Source organism: Etheostoma spectabile, chromosome 17 (assembly GCF_008692095.1).
Source record: "Etheostoma spectabile isolate EspeVRDwgs_2016 chromosome 17, UIUC_Espe_1.0, whole genome shotgun sequence".
NCBI classification, from domain to species: domain Eukaryota; kingdom Metazoa; phylum Chordata; class Actinopteri; order Perciformes; family Percidae; genus Etheostoma; species Etheostoma spectabile.
Window position 1 is genome coordinate 20,123,424 of NC_045749.1, and position 21,398 is coordinate 20,144,821.

The window sequence follows — 21,398 nt, forward strand, 5'->3', positions numbered from 1 at the left end:
CCCATTATCACAGGCTTAACAGAGCTGAACAAATTCACTTGCTTGATCATCTATAACCTTTCTATCTATAACCTGTCTGCTTGGCCCAATGTCTTATCAGAAAGTCAAAGCAATGCATGTTTCAGACGCTTGCCAAAAGCTTGTCAGATGTTAAGCCCTCCCACACCCAGCAATCACTGCCGGAAAGCTGCTAACAGGACTTGCTGTTGCTATAATAGCCCACCACTCTTTGTGTTGACGGATGGCTTGCTCCTGTATTCATACAATCCAATATCCAAGTAATAGAATTGATACGACTCCCTGCTTTGCAATCACATTATCTCAAATTCAACCCACGCTTTCTACCTCAGCCAATTTCTTCCCTGGCCCTTACTTTTCATTGTCTGTTAGAGCAGAGGAAAACACACACAACAACCAACAAGCTTGTTTGTTATCCAACCTCAGCGCGTAAAGGACGGTCCCGTTGGGGAAGATGCGAATCAGCCGGTTCTCCACGGTGATGTCGTGGAGGAAGGACTTCTTGGAGTCAACGATAAAGGTGTCAGGGACCCAGAGCAGCTCCACCAGCCGCCCGTCGAGGCTCAGGCTCTTGTTGCCCTCAAACACCAAGCGCTCGTCCGTCCAGCGCTGGCGGAGGAAAATGGTGGCGGTGTAGTCCTGCAAGATTGGGGCTCAAAGGTCACAACAGAGCTAACAAGCATAGCAACAATATGCTGACCAACAATTTAGGTTTTTGCAACCTAAGTATCTACTCTATATCTGTATTTCCTTATTCAGCTTTAGGTTTTATTTTTTGCATTGTTGGGTATTAATGCCTTCAGGTCTCTAAGCCCTTATGTGCCTGATGAAACAATAATCCACAGCATTGCTTCAGGTCAGGAAGTCTGTTCTGGTTGTTAGGACACTGAACACATTTGGAGCAGGACATCCATTCTAAATGTCCTTATGTTACATCATTTGTACCTGCTGAATCGATTCATTCTGTTGTGTAGCAACAAGCTGTGAGTGCAATGGCCAAATATGTTCAGCCCCAGAAGAACTAATAAGTCCCAGGGAAATGAAATAGCCCTGTCCACTGTTGAGTAAGGTCTACCCATAAAGTCAATCACCATGTCAATAGTCCTGTTACTTAGATGCAAAATGCACTCCAATACTTTGTTCTAATCAACTCTTGTGTGCTGTTATGGAGATCCAAGTGGAATGTGCATTTCAGGTTTGGATGAGTCCCACTCTGCTGAATTGGGGGAGGAGGCTCTAAAGCGATGCATTACTGCCTGTGTCAATAGTTGATTATAGGGCTGCAAACAACAATTATTTTTCTTACTGATTCATCTACCAATTGTTTTCTACAGGAAGTGGTCTGTAAGATGTCTGTCAATCATGTTCCCTCAGAACCTAAGCGGACATCTTACATTTTTTTTCTATAGCCAACAGTCCCACAGCAAACCCAAAGATATTCTTTTTGTTTACTATTATAAAATCGTTTATCAAAGTTGTTGCTGATTATTTCCTATTTCTTATTACGTGACTAATCCTGTCAGCTGTAATTCATAATGCAGCTTCTGTAAAAAATTCACATGAATAATTTGCATTATTTACACATAGGTATTGTGACCCAGCGACATTGTTTCACATTGGAAAGTTACTTTGAGTTCAATTTTGGTTTTGGACTTCATACATTTTGACCTGTGTTAATTCTTAGATTGGATACTGTTGCAATTCCTATACAGATGTACTTATAGGTTAATTACACCAAAAACTTCCCAGATTTCCCAGATTAGTTGGATTACCATTGTGTAATGAGCTTTCATTTTTTACACCAGCAGAATTCAAATACATTCATGCTAATATTAACCGCAACTATTTACATTAATTTAGAATTGTATTTTTCTCTTCTAAGATTATTTTTCTAAGAGAGCTATAGGATCGCAGGTTGAAATTGAACCAGGTGAGCTACCAGGGCACTTACATTTTCATTTTTTAACTGCCATGGTCATTGTGAAAAAGTGTAATACATCTCTGGTGTATGACATCCATATTTCAAACTGAGAAGAATATCAATTAAAACAATTTTGGGCCTGGAATTGCTATATAAGGGTGAGCTTAAGGGTGAGTAGAAGTAGCAGGTGGGAAGCAGTTCAAATCCCCGGCCAGATGGCAATTTCAGGGATTTTTCAGGGAAAATCCGGGAAAATGACAGTTTGCAAGCCACGGACCAATGTTTCTTTTCAACATTGGTGGGGGGACACATTACATGGGGGATCTGGAGTGAGCAGCTGCACGCTGCCCTCCATCAGAGGGTGAAAACCGAAACTAAAACATGGAGCACGGTAGCGGCGCAACACATCTGCCACAGCTTGCCCGCAGCGGAGTGTGTACAAGCCGCGCTGCTCATCTCTTTTTCACAGAGACAGTGGACACAGAGCTACAGACGGGTCTGCTTCAGAGCTCTGTGTGTGTGAGTGAGTGGGGGCGGCAGAGTGGGAGAATGTGTAGGCAGGCTGTTGGCTGCCCACCCAATCAGGAGTTAGAAACAGTAATAGTGTTATCTGTGCTATTTTTTTCCATTGGCTGAACATTTTTCTTAACTTTCGGGTGGGCAAGACGCACATCTGGGTGCACCAGCTTTGTGTATAAAATTCCATATACTGTAAAACATTGTCTTACCATGTTGATCTCTGATATGGTGTCAATGCTGGCGATGTCCAGGCTCATACCCACTGTTACAGGACCATCTAGAAACAAAGAAGAAACCAACAATAAACTGCTGGATGTGTCATCTATTGTATCTTTACATACTGCATAATAAATACCTTATAATTAATTATACTTATGCTTTAAAGTTCCCATTGTAAAAGTTTGTGATGTTTTATGTGTTATTATAAAGCAAGTCTAGGTGCTCCATTATGTATATATGAAAGTATCAAATGGCTTGAGACACGGAGGAATGCACACATTTACAAACTGAGCCTTTACAAGCCTTAAGGACCCCCGTATGATTGTGATACTATAATAAGGTAGACAGTGCTGACACATTGCCTTTACAGTCATTCCCTGGCTGCAATGAGATACCTAGAGCACAGATGTGAAATACCCAATCAGAGTAGACTGGGCTTTTTCAGGAGGGGGGGCTTAAAGTGACAGAGTCTTTCAGGTTGTTACTTCCCAATGTGAGTTGAGTGCAGATTTGAGTCGCACATGCGTCACTTTGCGACAAGTAAAAAGTGACCTACTTAAGTTGGTTCACTGCTGGCTATCAAACACAACAAAGGCTGTCAGTTGAATGGCGTTTTGAGCTAACGTTAGTAACCAATCTATCATTGATAGCTAAAACGATTTTGAAATGACTGCTAGCTTAGCTACAAGCTAGCAATCAAACACAACAAAGGCTGTCAATTGAATAGTGGTTTGAGCTAGCAATCACAGAGAAGGTTAGCAATCAAACAACCATGGATAGCTAAAATGTTTTTGAAATGATTCCCATGTTCTGTTATTGTTTGTAATGAGAAAAGTTTATTATTTCATGGATTTCACAAATTTCAGTATGACAGTTGTAAAACATCTGCATCAAATGTGCACTCGACTCACATTGGAGAGTGACACAGACAGAGAGAAATAAAGATATTTCAGACAGACAGTAGAAAAGCAATTAGACATAATGTTGTTGTATAAACCCAAAACACAATATGGGATGATTGGGATGACCTTTAATGTGTGACAGTGAGTGTTCATGCATGCATACATACAGATTGATGTACATGATTGTACATGTGACTGGGTTATATGACGTGTATATTGAAAAGGCATAGGGATTTCCATCCATCTTCATCCGCTTATCCGGTGTAATGTCGCGTGTGAAGCAGCTCCAACATAGGGATGTATATGGTTGAATAATAAAGCATCTGGCCCGGATGGCATCAGCCCTAGGGACCTGAAGACCTGCGCCAGTCAGCTGTCTGGTGTTCTCCAGTACCTCTTCAACCTGAGCCTGAGCCTGCAGAGGGCGCCGCTGCTGTGGAAGACATCCTGCCTTGTCCCGGTCCCCAAGAAGTTGACTCCATCTGGCCTTAAGGACTACCGCCCAGTGGCTCTCACATCTCATGTGATGAAGGTGCTGGGGAGGCTGGTCTTGGCCTACCTGAGGCCGCAGGTGAGTTCTTCTCTGGACCCTCTACAGTTTGCCTACCAGCCTTGTCTGGGAGTGGACGATGCTGTCATCTATTTTCTGCAGCGAGCTCATTTGCACCTGGATGGCGGTGGCAGCACTGTGAGAATCACATTTCTTGATTTCTCCAGTGCCTTCAACACCATCCAGCCACTGCTACTTGGTGAGAAGCTGCGGGTGATGGGTGTCGGTGCGTCCATAGTCTCCTGGATCACTGACTACCTGACAGACAGGCCACAGTTTGTCCGCCTGGACCGTGTTCTGTCTGATGTGGTGGTGAGTGGTACGGGGGCCCCGCAGGGGACTGTGCTGTCTCCTTTCCTGTTCACCTTATACAACACAGACTTCCAGTACAACTCAGAGTCATGTCACCTACAGAAGTTTTCTGATGACTCTGCAGTTGTTGGGTGTATAAGGGATGGACAGGAGGGAGAGTTCAGGGCACTGGTGGGTGACTTTGTGGAGTGGTCTGGTAAGAACTGCCTGCTGCTGAACGTACACTCACCGGCCACTTTCTTAGGTACACCTGTCCAACTGCTCGTTAACACTTAATTTCTAAGCAGCCAATCACATGGCGGCAACTCAGTGCATTTAGGCATGTAGACATGGTCAAGAGAATCTCCTGCAGTTCAAACCGAGCATCAGTATGGGGAAGAAAGGTGATTTGAGTGACTTTGAACGTGGCATGATTGTTGGTGCCAGAAGGGCTGGTCTGAGTATTTCAGAAACTGCTAATCTACTGGGATTTTCACTCATTTTCACCATCTCTAGGGTTTACAGAGAATGGTCCGAAAAAGAAAAAACATCCAGTGAGCGGCAGTTCTGTGGGCGGAAATGCCTTGTTGATGCCAGAGGTCAGAGGAGAATGGCCAGACTGGTTCGAGCTGATAGAAGGGCAACAGTGACTCAAATAACCACCCGTTACAACCAAGGTGGGCAGAAGAGCATCTCTGAACGCACAGTACGTCGAACTTTGAGGCAGATGGGCTACAGCAGCAGAAGACCACATCGGGTGCCACTCCTTTCAGCTAAGAACAGGAAACCTTGTCTCTCTTGGTTTTGTTGTAATAATAGTTTTAGACAGCTTGGGACTTATTTTGATACACTAGTTAGGGCATAGAATCGAATTTTGTTAGGATTAGTAGTTAGTCACATAGTTTTTCAGATTTATCTATCATATAATCAAGATATAATAGAACTAAAGGGAGACTTGGCATACAGCCCGATCCGGTTGGGGAGAGTTCTGGCCCGGCCGGCTGGAGCTCTCTTTACCTCGTCTCTCTTGGTTTTGTTGTAATAGTTTTAGACAGCTGGGGACTTATTTTGATACACTAGTTAGGGCATAGAATCGAATATTGTTAGGGAGTAGTAGTTAGTCACATAGTTTTCAGATTTATCTAACATATAATCAAGAATATAATAGAACTAAAGGGAGACTTGGCATACAGCCCGATCCGGTTGGGGAGAGTTTCTGGCCCGGCCGGCTGGAGCTCTCTTTACCTCGTCTCTCTTGGTTTGTTGTAATAGTTTTAAACAGCTGGGGACTTATTTTGATACACTGAGCTCCTCTCTCCTCTATCTTTCCATCTTTTCATTTATGTGCATCCATGTCCCAGAAATGCTTGTTACTAACCTATTTCTGGGAGTCATTCCCCGGAGTCCTTATGTTCTTTTTTTCCCCAGCATGTTCCCTTGGATCAGAGAGGCTCCGAAATCAGGGTAGCAGCTATTGCCATGGTTCCGCTACACGTTCTGTGATGCCATGTTCAACTGCTACACTGCGGTGCCCTGCTACGTTCCTGGCTACGTCCTGCTACGTCCTGCTACGTCCTGCTGTGCCTTGTAATGCCGCACAGCGTCCTGCTATGCCAGGAACTACACAAGACTGCTACAACTACTAATTTTTTCTATTTTTGTTATTGCCACTCTTCATTCTAACCCCAACCGGCCCGTCAGACACCGCCTACCAAGAGCCTGGGTCTGTCCGAGGTTTTCTGCCTAAAAGGAAGTTTTTCCTCGCCACTGTCGCACTGTTGCTTGCTCTGGAGGAAACTACTAGAACTGTTGGGTCCTTGTAAATTCTGGAGTGTGGTCTATCTGTAAAGTGTCTTGAGATAACTCTTGTTATGAATTGATACTATAAATAAAATTGAATTGAATTAAATTGAAACTGAGACTACAATTTGCACAAGCTCATCGAAATTGGACAATAGAAGATTGGAAAAACGTTGCCTGGTCTGATGAGTCTCAATTTCTGCTGAGATAGTCGGATGGTAGGGTCAGAATTTGGCGTCTACAACATGAAAGCATGGATCCATCCTGCCTTGTATCAACGGTTCAGGCTGGTGGTGGTGGTGTCATGGTGTGGGGAATATTTTCTTGGCACTCTTTGGGCCCCTTGGTACCAATTGAGCATCGTTGCAACGCCACAGCCTACCTGAGTATTGTTGCTGACCATGTCCATCCCTTTATGACCATAATGTACCCAACTTCTGATGGCTACTTTCAGCAGGATAATGCGCCATGTCATAAAGCTGGAATCATCACAGACTGGTTTCTTGAACATGACAATGAGTTTGCTGTACTCAAATGGCCTCCACAGTCACCAGATCTCAATCCAATAGAGCATCTTTGGGATGTGGTGGAACGGGAGATTTGCATCATGGATGTGCAGCCGACAAATCTGCGGCAACTGTGTGATGCCATCATGTCAATATGGACCAAACTCCCTGAGGAATGCTTCCAGCACCTTGTTGAATCTATGCCACGAAGAATTGAGGCAGTTCTGAAGGCAAAAGGGGGTCCAACCCGTTACTAGCATGGGGTACCTAATAAAGTGGCCGGTGAGTGTAGATAAGACCAGAGAGATGGTGATCGACTTCAGGAGGAAAGGAACAGCTCCGCAGCCCCTTTGCATCCTGGGAGGTGACGTGCACATGGTGGAGGATTACAGATACCTGGGTGTCAACATCGACAGCAGGCTGAACTGGACGATCAACAGCACTGCTGTTTACAAGAAGGGGATGAGCAGACTCTATTTCCTGAGGAAGCTGAGATCCTTCAACGTGTGCAGCAGGATGTTAGAGATCTTCTACCAGTCTGTTGTGGCCAGCGCCCTGTTCTCCTCCGCCATCTGCTGGGGCAGCAGCATCGGAGCCAGCGATAAAAACAGACTGAACAAACTGATCAGGAAGGCTGGCTCCGTGATCCGCTGCAAACAGGACACATTTGAAGCTGTGGTGGAGAGGAGGTCACTGAACAAACTGTTATCTATCATGGATAACCCAGACCACCCTCTCCACCCCACACTGGTCCACCAGAGGAGCAGCTTCTCAAAGAGGCTCCGACAGCTTCGATGCCGCACGGACCGCTACAGAAAATCATTCATTCCACAAGCAATAACACTTTTTAACATGTCATCTCTGGGTGGTAGATGAGACTTTTGGACACCACACTACTGCACTAATGCAACCTGGACATTTGGTTCATTTACATTTACATTTTAGCATATTATTTAAGCATTTGCACATTTTTGTTCCCCCATCCTGTACATATTCCAATATTTGTTATTTTTACTTTATTCGTATTATTATTCCATGTATATTGTATGTATGTATATTTTTCCTAGTATTTCATTTATATTTATATTTTGTGCTTTGTGACTGATTTTGCTGCTGTAACACAGGAATTTCCCATTTTTCTTGGGATCAATAAACATCTATCTATCTATCTATATCTATCTATCTATCTATCTATAGTGTTGTATAATGAAAGTTTTTTAAAGGATAGCATATTTAAATGCGCTAAAGACCTCACATCTCTGGCACATCCACAGCTGCAGTCTGTTGAGTGTGAACTCCCTTGAGGAAATTAGTCCTCCCTGATTCACCGTAAAAGAGGGAGAATTTTGCTGCTCGGTTATGTTTCACGTTGCCATTCTCCTTCTATCTCACTTACTAATTTCTCATTTATGTAAGAGAGACTAATGAGCCTGCTTGTCATACTGTAGATATGTGTCTTTGTGTGTGTGTGCCCACTGTAGAGGTGTAAGGGTGTGTAGTTGCAGCATGTGCTACTGTAACCAAGTGTCTCATTGGGTCTCAAATCACTTGCTCTTTTGAGTACATAGTGCGTTCACACTGACGATGTGTGACGATGTGTGGAAATAACCGGGTTATAAAATAACGGCATTACTTTTTTCAAAAACAAGTAATCTAATTGATTATTCTTCTCCCGTTACTGCCAAAAAATGCTGAGCGTTACAATAATTGAAGCAGTTTTTTTTTCATCAGACCAACTACGTCTGAGCCGAGAGGCAGAGAGTTTTTTTTCTTCCTTGGTTAGTGGGCCGTGCACGAGACAAGTGCATGAATGCGATTGGCTGAGGTTGGGTAAAATTTCATGGTAAGCCAATCACGAACGAACAACACAAGCGAGTCAGTCAACGAGAGACAAGAGGTATGGCGTTATGAAAATCGTTTTGAAATCGTTGTCAGAAAACGTAGGCTCTGTGACTCTAGAGTGGCTACTCGCTCCGAAAGCTAATCGCTATCACTGTCTCACTTCTCCCTCGCTCTATCACACACACACACACACACACACACACACACAACGCATTTGTTACTTTCTGAAATAACTAGTAACTGTAACTAATTACTTTTTATAAGTAACTTGCCCAACACTGTCTACGAGGACCCAGATATTGCACTCAAAGTGACCCGAATGTTGAGCGTAGATCACTGGACACTACTCACACTCCAGGGCCAGCATTTGCCGTTACGCAGCTATGCTACGGAGCAGAAGCTACGGGACTACCAACGTATTTTTGAACAGCGAGATAAGAACGATACAAATGTACATGTACATGTTTTTTTTCCGATAGGTATCTACGGAAGAGGATTAGGGCCGCTGGTGAAAAATGTATGTGAGTTCTGACTTTATTCTCAGAATTCTGAGATTAAAGACAGAATTCTGACTTTATTCTCAGACTTTTTACTTTAATCTCAGAATCTACTTATCTCGTTCACCATAGTCAGACCACTAATCACCTTCCCGTAGGTACCGTAGTATCACTATACTGTCGTCAGTTAGTGAGAACACTGGACGGGCGAACGACAGTAGGTGGGGGTAATGGTCTGCCTGGCTGCAATTTACCATTAAACTGAAGAAGAAAAAGATGAAGAAGAAGAAGAAGAAGAAGAAAAAAAGAGACAACAGTACCCTTGACAAAATGTACGTACTGCACTGCAAGTGCATTTAAGGAGGTATCTGAATTGAGCCAGACAGTTTGTGTATTTCTTCATATTCAAGTCTTCACACAACATCAAACCATTTTTTTTGCTCAAAATTATATTTGGCTTTAAAGTTATAGTTCAACATTTTGTAAAACCTGTTTATTTGATTCCTAGCAGAGACTTAGATGAGAAGATTGCACTCTCATGTCTGAACCGTATATATTCGAACATATGGCTAGAAGCCAGGTAGCTTAGCTTATCATAGAGACTGAAAGCAAAAGAAGTAGGCTGGCTCTGTCGAAAGGTAACAAAATTCATCCAACATTAATATGTGTTAAAAAAACAACACAAGACAGCATTGAACTGACTACTTCCCCCTGCTTCCAGTGTATGCTAAGCTGCCCTAAAGGCCTGCTGGCTGTAGCTTTACAATCAGCCTACAAGCGTAAAAGTAGTATTAATCTCCTCATCTAATTCTCAGCAAGAAAGTGAATAAGTGTATTACCCAAAACGTCAAACTAATCCTTTAAGGTTACTTGAGCATAAGAAATAATGATTACATTTTGAGTAAGGGGGCAATCGGCTTTAGAATTGTGTGGTTGGACTGCACTGAGCAAACCTGCGGGCTGTGCCTGGGGCAATCTGGCCAGAGGATGACATTGACAAGCAGTGAAACTCTGCAACAAAATATTTCAACTTGCACTGTGTGTGGCTCAAAATGCCATGACAACAGAGAGTGAGGAGAGCGCATGATGACAGCACTCGGGCGTGGGGGGGTTTGGGTCTGCCCACCTTTGCCCTAGACGAGCCTCTGTAATGGATATTACATATATAATGGATATATAATGGATGTGGATATTCAGAGGTTTTGTTGGCCTAGACCTCTGACATACACACACATACCGCAGTGTGGCCAACTCATGGATTTCTCGCTAGACTTAAGGATTTTTTAGAACCTTTTAGTGACTTGCTGTGAAGATAAATCTCAGTCAGGGGCTCCTCTGGCAGCACAGCCTCTCTTCCTCCACCTGGTGTTGCCAGGTCATTTTGTCAGGGCTTAAAGGACCGTTCAGTATTTATGGAATCCATCCAACTTTTTTTAGTCTAGAGGGGAGGGTCACCCAACTTTTTTTACTCTATGGGGGAGGGTCACCCAACTTTTGTATTCATGAAAACAGCAACATTCAAAGTTGCTTGTTTGGTGCATATTTTTCCATGTAGCTCCATGTAGCTCTCTCAGTCTCAGCCCCTTATGCTAGCAGATGGGTCCCTCCCTGTTTAGTCAGCCAGTCAATTTGAGCTGTAGCTTTATAGAGACCGTGGGATTTCCCAAACTGAATAAATCCCAACTGCACATATAAACACACCCATAAACACAACTGCTTTGCTAGTAATTGTATTCATTAGCATGATTGCCGTACTGTTTAGTTCAAAAACACAATAAAACACCAACATACAAAAACATTTGGGACCAGACGCAAGCTTTAATTTTGAAAAGTCGAAGCTCGCAGACAGCACCGGCTGGGAGGACATGAGACGGGGGGGTCCCCATGCTGCAGCCACATCTCAAATATCCTTTCGGTGATTATTTGTGAAATTGTACAAACGACAGCCTTTTCAAGGCATTCAAAAAGGAAGCAGTGGTAGCGTGCACGCTCCCAAATTGATGCTCATCTGAGAAATGGATAGCCAAGGGTTAGGGTTAGGGTTAAGGTTAAGGGTTAGGGGTTAGGTTTAGGGATTAGGGGTTAGGGGTTAGGGTTAGGGTTAGTTAGGGTAAAAACGCACCACCCTGGATGGGTGCTGCGCGGGGCACAGGCCCAAGGGTTAGGGTTAGGGTTAGGGTTTAGGGTTAGGGTTAGGGTTGTAGAAATTAGATAATGTTCAGCTTTGGCAACTTTATGTTAAAATAAACAATGACTGCGGAATCCTAGTGACAAGTCCATAGCAACTAGTTCATATATAAGTTCATGTTGAACTTGTTATGACCCAGCGTGCTTTGTTGAATGGTGTCAATGTTTTACTGTTTTATTTCATGTGAACACTACTTTACTGGAGGAGTAACATAGTATTTGAAGTAATGCAGCAAGTGTGCATTTAGTTTCCATGTTAATGTGTTTCCACAACAATATTACTGAGTAAATCTACTCAAATGGCTGCCATAACAGTGGAGTTTGATGTTTAAGATGAGAACGCAATGGTTAGACATACTGTATATGTCATGGTTGTAAAACAACAGTGGCTATCTGTACAGCTTAGCCAAGCACAAACCAGAACAGAAGGCATCAATAAATCGTTGGGGAGAGTCATGCCTCTGTATGTTCTGTTTCCTGTTTAATTTTGACTTCTTGCCTTTAGTTTTTTACTTCCTGCCTTTAGTTTTCCCGCCCTTGGGATTGTCTGATGTCTTTCACCTGTTCCCAACCCTTGTGTCACCTGTCTCTTGTTATCTTGTGTTTGGTCTCTGTGTTCCCCTTGGCTGTTGTCAGATCACTGTATTATGTTTGGATTGTCTGTGTAGTGTCCACCTTGTTCCTATTTTGTTTGTTGGATTTCATTACAATAAATCCTTGAGCTTACTCATGTGCTTGCAATCTTGCACTTGAGTCCAACTTCCCTGAAGCTCCATGACAAGAAAAATGTATTACGGGTGAAGGGAGGGTCACGTCTTTTTTGACTAAAGACCCCAAACTCCTCCGATAGCCCTTTAAATAAAAAAGAAAAATCCGCTCACTCTGAACGTGTTAGGTGTAGACCCAAAAACAATTTCAATGTAAGCCAGCGTGAAGCTCGACAAAAAACGTAATGTGTGCAAATGTGAGATAGTCCTCGAAACATACATGCCTGTCAACAAAAATACATGTCTCTGAACTAATTCTGTGTGTTGTGCTCAGCCCTGAGTGAGGAGAAATGGCAGAGCATAAGCCTACATCACAATTCATTCATTATTCATAGGAAAAATTTAAAAGAACTTTTTTTCTTCATTTTTTCCATGATTAAGACATACTGTATAACATAGAGCTTGGTATAAAGCTAAGACAGAGATCCTGGTAAATCTCATATATATATATATATATATATATATATATATATATATATATATATCACTCTGCTTCTCTGAACTCATGTTCACATCGTGTTCAATTTCCCAGCCCAGGTTAGCTGCGTTTCCTCTGACTTGCTAAATATAATAACTGTTAATGTTGCTTCATATTTTACTTTTTGTGTTCCGTCTGTAATGCCCAAGAAACGGAATACAGCTATGTCTTTGCGTGACGTGCATATGTACAGTATATATAGAATAAATAAAGAGGATGTGCTTATAACCTACACTCTGTCTATTGTTTTCATTGGACCTGCTTACAAAAACCAATGCCCACCCATGGATTTATGTACGCCTTTGTGTCTTAGAACACTACAGGTATCACATATCTGGTGACGCATTTTGAGGGTGATTTAGTTTCTTGAGGTTTAGGGAATGAATACAATCAATGGAAATTCTTCCATTGTGTGCAGATACATGTGTGTGGGTGTGTGAATGTGTGTTTGCGTGTGACGGATTCCTGGAGCGGAGAACAATAACGTGGCGAGGGATTTGCAGGGCATGACAGACCATTGTTCTTCTGAAAGCGTACAATGGGAAAGACTGCTTCTACGTGGCCGCCAGCTGAAAATTGAAATCTAAATCACATTGCGTACTAGCAGCTCTTATCTTGGCTAAGCTACTGACAACATTACATTTTCAGATTTATAAAGATATTAGTATTTAAGTATGTCATGCACTCTGACAGGCCTTAATTCCTTATTGTTTCATTACACCCAACGTAATTGGGGGACAATTTCAAAGATAAACTTGACTTCATCTCATAATATATAAATGCATTATAGTCAAATATGTCAGCGTTTATTACTCAGAAGGAACCAGAAGCACAAAATTGCAATATGAAACCCTCTCGTTCTCTGTCAAACCCATTTCCCCTGAGTGTTTCATCATTGCCATGTGTCTGCAGTTTCCTTACTGTCAAAGAAAGGCCTGAGGTACTTGTTGTATCCTTTCATCAGCCTCTGAATGGTAGGAGGTAGAATCTCTCCTTCCTTCACTTCTGCGTTGAGCATCGAGCTCTCTAACAACCTGAGAACAAAGAGAAAGAACGAGACCGAAGAAGGAAAGGAAAGAAAGGAAAAAAGAAAGAAAAACAGGAACCAGTATTAGATTTCCTCGCTCCCCACATTTTGCATTTGCCAGGCGAATTCCTCTTCACGAGCCTATCGCTGTTCACCAAATCCGCAGGGTGTTGATTGGGTTCCACAGCAAATCTTAGAAACCATGTTGGGAGTGGGAGAAAAGACGGGAGATTAAAATGGCAGAAATGGAAAAACTAAAGGAAGAGAAACAAGAGTATAATACAACTCTTCTTTAATTAGATGCCTTACATTGATTTAGGTTCAGAATTTTCAAACCACCCATCTCTCTGTTTTTCCCCTTCACTTCATCTTTCAAAATTTCCATTTGCTTTCAAAAGCTCCCCCCCCCCCCCACCCCCCCCGCTGTTTCTGAATGCTATCCTTAAAGGCCCTCGATTGTGGGAAATGATATTTGTGCTGGCAATTGCGGCCGGGAAGAGAACACTCATTGCGTCTTCCCCAGTGGTGTGTGTGTGTTGTTGGTTTGTGTATAATTCGGCTCTTTAATACAGAACGCCTGCTCTGTAGAGAAAGCCCGGGGGCACGTGCAATGATGGAAGAGGGCTGGGGCAAGACAGAGCTGTGAAAAGGCAGAAAACGTTCATCTACATATGCTGGCAGGATTTCAGAGTCCCCTCTGTCAGTTCTACGCTGCTTTGGTCAAATCGTGACAAGGAGAGCGAGAATATGCAAGGAGATGGGGTTTTTATCACAGATCGTCATCAAACACCCACACCTTTAGTCACTCATCATTGGGTGACGATGCTACATGTTTTAAAGCATCACTTTATTTTTAACTGTGATACATTAATTGCTGTAAAGAAGTTAATCACATAATGTGATATGATAATTGGTAGGTTCCTCAAGCTATTTTGTTCCATAAAGATACCCCTTTTAGTTGTAATCCAGTAGCTTTTCTTATATATCTATATATCTGCCCCTGCAGTACACAGCTTCTTCTTGGTGTTGATTTTGTTTGTACAGTATGTTAATTAGCAGTGGTGGTACAACTAAGTACATTTACACAAGAACTGTTCTTATTTACAAATGTAAGGTACTTGTCCTTTACAAAAGTCTTTTCTTTTTATGCCACTTTCTACTTTCTACATTTCAGAGAGAATTATTGTGCTTTTTACTCCTCTACATTAATCAACCAACAGCTTTGGTTGCTAGTTACTTTAGCAATTGTTTGCACACAAAACACATGTAGTTCAACAAGCACTGTGTTTTAGTATAAATTACTACCCAACTACCCAACAACATACAGGCCTTCAAGTACAGCTGAAATGATTAGATGATTAAAAACTTAGGGGATTTTATTTAAAGATATTTCTTGGGCATTTTCAGCCTTTATTTTTGACTGGACAGCTGAAGATATGAAAGGGGTGAGAGAGGGGGAAGGATATGCATGCAGGTCGGAGTCGAATCCCAGACCGTTGAGAAGTACACCTCTATACTATATATGGGCGCCTGCTCTACCAACTGAGCGGTCTGGCCACCAAAACACTCAGTTGATTGACAGATCTTTTTTGATTGTTTCCAATTTCTAAAATGTGAGGATCTTTCTGCATTTATTACATTTACTGTTTTTACTTTAAATACATTTTGAAACATCATCTCTTCTCCTGCTTTTGGGTTCTAACCTGCCACTCCTGAAACCGGGACACACCAGTCCTTTTCTATTTCTTCCCCATTTAACGACAGGCTGAGCCAAAGCTCTTCTAGACAGACTTAAAAAAAAAAACGAAAAGCACCAAAAACAATCTTCCCCCACCAAACTCAGAACTTGTTTCACCTGACTATGTCAAATCAGCTTAGACTCTTATCTCGCCCCGTGGCACCCTGTTGCTATGCTGTGTAAAGTCTCACTCACAGCTCCCAGCCTGTTGTTTCAGCAGGCAACACACTTGGGATGGGAAAGCCACGTTAGTAACGGTACTGGCAGCACTCTGCCTCTGACACACTGCATTATCAATCTGGGTCGCCCTGTGTGACCCTCGTCACATTCACACATTTTTTTTTGCATCTGTGTAAATGTATAAGTGGGTTTGATGAGAAAAAAAAATGCCTCTGTAGTGGCACATATAAGGATAGCAACTCGAAAAAATAAAACATAAGATTAAAAGAAATTCAAAAAAACATACATACTAAATGTGCCGTACATCTTGGAATTGAATTTCTAGCACTAACCATTAGCCACGCAGCTAATCCTCTTTGAAGTCTGCCAGAGTTTTTCGGTCTGACAATGAATTCGATTTGATTTAATTGTATTAACTACAGTTGCGGATAAAAACACAATAAAATCCAGGACTTATGTCCATTGTGGTCCTCAACCACACAGCTTCTTTGACCAGAATGTGTGCTAACTGTGTAATATCTGTAAATCCCCAGACTCTCTGACTATTGGATGTGTAAACCTTCACCTGCAGACGGGGATGAGACCTCAGCTCTCCGACCTGCCAAACAGTCGCTATCCACTGAGCCCTGACAATGAAAAAAACACATCCTCAAAAAAGGATGCATTGTTATAATCCACCCAGAATCAGCAACTCCTTTTTTGTTATTCATATGCAAGGCAGCATGACGCTGAGGGAAGTTCACATTACATGTAATTAAGCGGACTCCATTATCCAAAGTGACTTACAATTGCTTTATACGTCAGAGATCGCACACTTCTGGAGAAACTAGGGGTTAAGTGTCTTGCTCAGGGACACCTTGGTCGATGCATCACCGTGGGAATCAAACCTGGATCTCCCACACCAAAGGCATGAGTCACATCCACTGCACCATCACCACCTACACATAAACCTCTCTCATACACACACACATCACTCATATTTATGTACTGTAGGGTCTCTTTCTCCCCAGATACAAACAGAGTCCACAATTTCCCACAATGCATGCTGACAGACCTGACATACCTGCCCACCGGCTGCCCATCAAAAAATAAAAAGATGAAACGTTGAATGCACTCAACTGAGCTGAAGAAGGCCTCTGCCATAATAATAAGTCACCGGCTATTGCTTGGTTTCAAGACAGCAGCAAAAACATACAGTACATAGAAATTAAAAAACAACAATGACTTTTTTTTTAATGTGCTATATAAGTCCAGGAGGATTTCTGTACATTGGTTGCCATATTTACAGTATCATAAATAGCATGAATATTATTGCAGGATTTTTGAATGTGCACTCATAGGGAAGCGAAGAATAAGTAGCACCTTACACTTCATCATGTAAACACACCAGCTGGGTTTCCACCCACAAACTTAACAGATAAGGGATATACTTCATTTTCTTGTATGTGTGAGTGTGTTTTTCTGTCTGTAAGCCCTGGCAGCCTGTCCAGGGAGGACCCTCCCTCGGACCCACCGCATGCTGAGATGAGATTTAGCCCCCTCACAACCTTCACAGGCTATATTTAAAATGGATGGGCAATGCATTTGTTAAAATGCAAACAATTGTCATTTGTGTCATGCTAATCAACATATTAGATGTTATGCTATTTAAGACTCTGAGACACCACAATACTGCACTAAGTGCAACCTGCACAATTGGTCTATTTCCATTTTATCACACTATTTAAGCAGTTGCACATTTTTGTATTCTCAACTTGTGTATATTCAAATATTTGTTCTTGTATTTGATCCTATTGTTATTTAATGTACAGTATATTGTATGTATGTGTATTTCATCTATAGTTATATTCTGTGCTGCGTAACTGGTTTTGCTGCTGCAACACTGTAATTTCCCATTTTATTGGGATCAATAAATATCTATCTATCTGTCTGTCTGTCTGTCTGTCTGTCTGTCTGTCTGTCTGTCTGTCTGTCTGTCTGTCTGTCTGTCTGTCGTCTGTCTGTCTGTCTGTCTGTCTGTCTGTCTATCTATCTATCTATCTATGTTGATCAGTAAACCCAGTGATTGACAAGTTATGCTAAGTGCAGCACAATACCCCCAGAGTTACAGACACTTATAGTGACGCTAAAGAGATGCAAAATCATTTCAAGAATGCATCTCACACAGAAACACTTCAACTAGGTAGACAGGATGTCAATACGAGCCGCTGAGTTGCACGACATCAGCTGATCTGTCCTGGCACTTGAAACGGCTCCGTTATCGGCACAGACACATGACACTGTGGGTGCAAACAGCTCCTTCTAATGTGCTAATTGGCCAGTCCCAACTAATTGCTTATTAAGGCTTCTGAACTTGGTTGGAAGGAAGTGCCAGCAGGAGACAATGATCTGTTTGTGTCTTCCACTATTTTCCGTAATGGGCCCCTGGGTTTGCTTATTGTGCTCCGCTTCTCTCGTCATCTGTCATTTGTCTCCGCACCTCTTTCTCACAGTGTAAACAGTCAATGTCTGGGTTACTTGACAGCGCAATGATGATGATAATTAGCCAAAATATTGCACCCATCATATTACTGCTGGCCAAACTGTATCCACTGTGTGAATTAAAACACCAGTAGTCCAGAAATCAGAAACTATCTGCCAACAAATGTACTGGTGGTTCTACATTTAGTAGAAAAAAATCACTTCATTAAGTACTGTGTAGCTTTAAGGATCGAACATTTTGAAAATGACGTTTTTTTAAGAGTAAGATGAGAATATAAATACCTCCATGTGTCATGTCTGTGCAACGAATTCTGTATGGAGCTGCAGCCAGGTGATTAGCTTAGCATAAGCAAACGGAAGCAGGGGAAAACAGCTAGCCAATGTTTCTTTTACTGTAAGTCAGTATCAAACAGTATCAAACCAAATTACCTGTCGCATAATGTTTAGAAAGAAATCACGTAGCCCCGCAGGTGACATGGAGAAAAAAAAAAAAAAATAAATAACAGAGCAAACATGGGATAAAAAATTAAAATAAAAAGACATGGGGATAGACCAAGGGGGTAAGGGAGGGTGCACGAAGCGTAGCTCCTCTGGCGCCATTTTAATGCAAGTCCTCACCTGCTGTTAGCATCCCATTGACTACCATTCATTTTGGCCCCACTTTGACAGAGAATAACTTTACATCTGAAGCGTTATAAAACTTTAGTTGTCCGTTGTTCATTTCTAAATAAATACGACAATGTCTAAAAGGCTCCATTACCTTATATCTTATGTTGTTGACCTTTTTGTAAAAATAGGCTAACGATTGTGTCATTACCACGCGACTTGCTGCTGCATAGTCGACAAATCACCGTATTATCAGGAGAAGCTCGCAGACAGTTTTGGCTCATATTAGCTGTTTAGGTTTAATTACTAACGTTAACTAGTATGCTAGTTAGCAGTAATTAGCCTGTGTCTACAATTTTTATTTTTGACAAATTGTTGACACATTTCCGATACAGAAACCTTTTGAAAATGGGCCAAAATTGACCCGAGGACAACAGGAGGGTGAACTAATAAGTAAAAGAAATAAGCTTTGCAATCTATTTCTGCAGGTTAACTTGCTAGTATCTACCTTGTACTAGCAAGTTGCATTTTAAGCTTTTTTCTGCTAAAAGGAATCAAATCTCCAAAATGTTTCACCAAAATGTTTCACTTTCATTAACATTGTGAGATAGGGCATGTGTGCTGCATTCACATGGCGTCAAAGTAATCCTTAAAATGTGTTAACGACTTAGAAAATTCCCACTGCATTACCATAGTGAAATCCAGCTCTGGCAGAAGTCTGCGCTCTCTGAGAGTCCTTCAAGTTAAAATATGTCAAGGTCTGTAAAACTGCGTAGTCCTGCACTTACAGAACATCTGGCTTGCGGATGTGGTACAAGCATGAGCCACCTCCACCACCACAGGATAGCCTCTATGCCGACACACTCTACATTCTATGGACCTATAGGCTACACTGATGTGTCTTGTGTTTGGATGCGTGGGTGGAGGAATAGGTTCAGACAGAGTAATACAGGGTGGCTTGGAATGAAGGACTCAAACCCTGTGGGGGAATTCGCCTTTTTTCAGATCTAGTTTCATGACACAGCCTCCCAGATATACTCCCCGCACACACACTCTTACTCTTCTTCCCAAACTCTCAAGGCATCAGTCCTGACAGCACATGCACATTTCACAACAGATTAATTCAGTTGAAAATATCCCCTGCAGAGAACTGAGTAATGCTCACCATGGACCTCCTTCTTCCTCTCCTCCTATCTGTTCTTTCTCCCACTTGGCAGTGTGTTTGATTCCAACCCCGCTTCTCACTCTTCTCTCATTGATTCATGTCATTCCTTGGTCCCCAAACTCTCAGCCGGCCTCCTCTCTGCTGCAGAAATCCCCGTAGCGTGCCATGACGCTCGAGCTTCACAAAGGAATTCAACGCATGTGTTCTGTATACGCAACGGGAGAAATTTGATGAACATACAGTACTTCATTGAGGAGCATTTACAAATTTGTTGAGCGGAATACAATTTAATAAGATAGGAGTGTAGTTCCATCCCTTTTTTTTTAACATTTCCCCAAAGTTGCACACCCACAGGTCCCCCGATTCATTTTCTCCAGATGGGTTTCTTGATTTGCCACAAGCAAATCAGTTATAAAGACCCTACTGTAGGTCATAGTACTATAAAGTTAAGTTGCCTTCCTTATATCGTCAGTCAAATTAATAGCACAAAGCATCTCATCACACTTTAATTTCCTAGATGGTAGAATTTGACGGATTGGTTCCAATTATGCGGGTTATGGCACTATGATTTAAATAAGTCATGGACGTATGATTCGACAAACCATATAAAACAAGTCCTTGGTTGACATTCAAGGTTAGGGAATCAAGTGTATTCATATTCAAATGACAACTAATGACATTTGCGTCCTAATTCACAGCCCTAGATCAAATATAAGCCAAATTGATGGGTTAATTTCCCCTCCATACTCGTGCACTGCAGGAAGGGTGCCCTCGAGACTTCCTTGGTACAGTAGGCTATAGATTAGGGTAGGCACTCATTGTCTAGTGACATGCTGCAGGTAAAACATACAACCTAGCTCCATCCTCAATGTCTGCTAGAAACGTTCGCTCGGCACTGGATGCCTCGCCTGTCACGTTCCATTAAAGGTCTGTTTTTTTTTCGTTTTTCGCGGGGAATAATCAGTTTTTTTGCCGCTGTGAAATGGGATTTGAGGAAAGTCGCTGCTGCTCTCATATTCAGAGATTATTCTCTCGTTCATCAGGGACTTTCCAGGCGTCCTCAGACCCCTCAGCCACTCCAGGCTCTGAGATGCAGAGGCAGGCAACCAGGCACCACAAAGAAAAAAAAAAGTCCTCATGAGTTCATGTCGCAGGCTTTTGTGGATAGAAGCAGCTGTTTTTTCCCTTTCATGCTATCCCAGGCAGCTCCCTAAGCCCCATCCACATAGGAGAATAGAAGAACTCCCTCCTGCTGAATACAGAATTTACTGTCTTCATAAGCCTACTGAAGTCTGAATCTCAGAAAGAATGTGAGTCGTACATCAAAAAAATTGTATGACTTTATTTCAGGCAAATCTGCAAGTGTAGATGGAACACTTTTATATGCTTCTGGCTACTAGTCTCAGTTATAACTTAACTGAAAACACTCTTAAATGCTGGTGGTTTTGGTTCACTGAACATCTGATGGGGTTCACACGGGTTGCAAGTGAATAATGGATGGATCGATGGATGGATGAATGGATGATTTTGAAAATGTCATATCTAAATGCCCAATAAATCAGAACAAATTAGGTTGGATACAGCTTGACTTACATCAGTAATGCATCCACAGTCTGCATTGCATCCACAATCTGTACTCGGGTTTTTCTCATAAATTCAAATAGGATTTCACCCTGCAATCTAACATAAATCAATCAATATCTA

At 42.1% G+C, this 21,398-nt stretch overlaps 1 protein-coding gene across 1 annotated transcript in view; it reads right to left on the minus strand.

Moving 5' to 3' along the window:
- LOC116705402 (gamma-aminobutyric acid receptor subunit pi) overlaps positions 1 to 21,398 on the minus strand; it is a 69,975-nt gene that overhangs the window by 15,757 nt on the left and 32,820 nt on the right. The window contains exons 3-5 of the mRNA XM_032541560.1: positions 13,419 to 13,531; positions 2,668 to 2,735; positions 440 to 657 (exon numbers count right to left, since the gene is read on the minus strand). Of these exons, the coding sequence (XP_032397451.1) occupies positions 440 to 657; positions 2,668 to 2,735; positions 13,419 to 13,531 (399 nt within the window). The remainder of the gene's footprint in view (positions 1 to 439; positions 658 to 2,667; positions 2,736 to 13,418; positions 13,532 to 21,398) is intronic.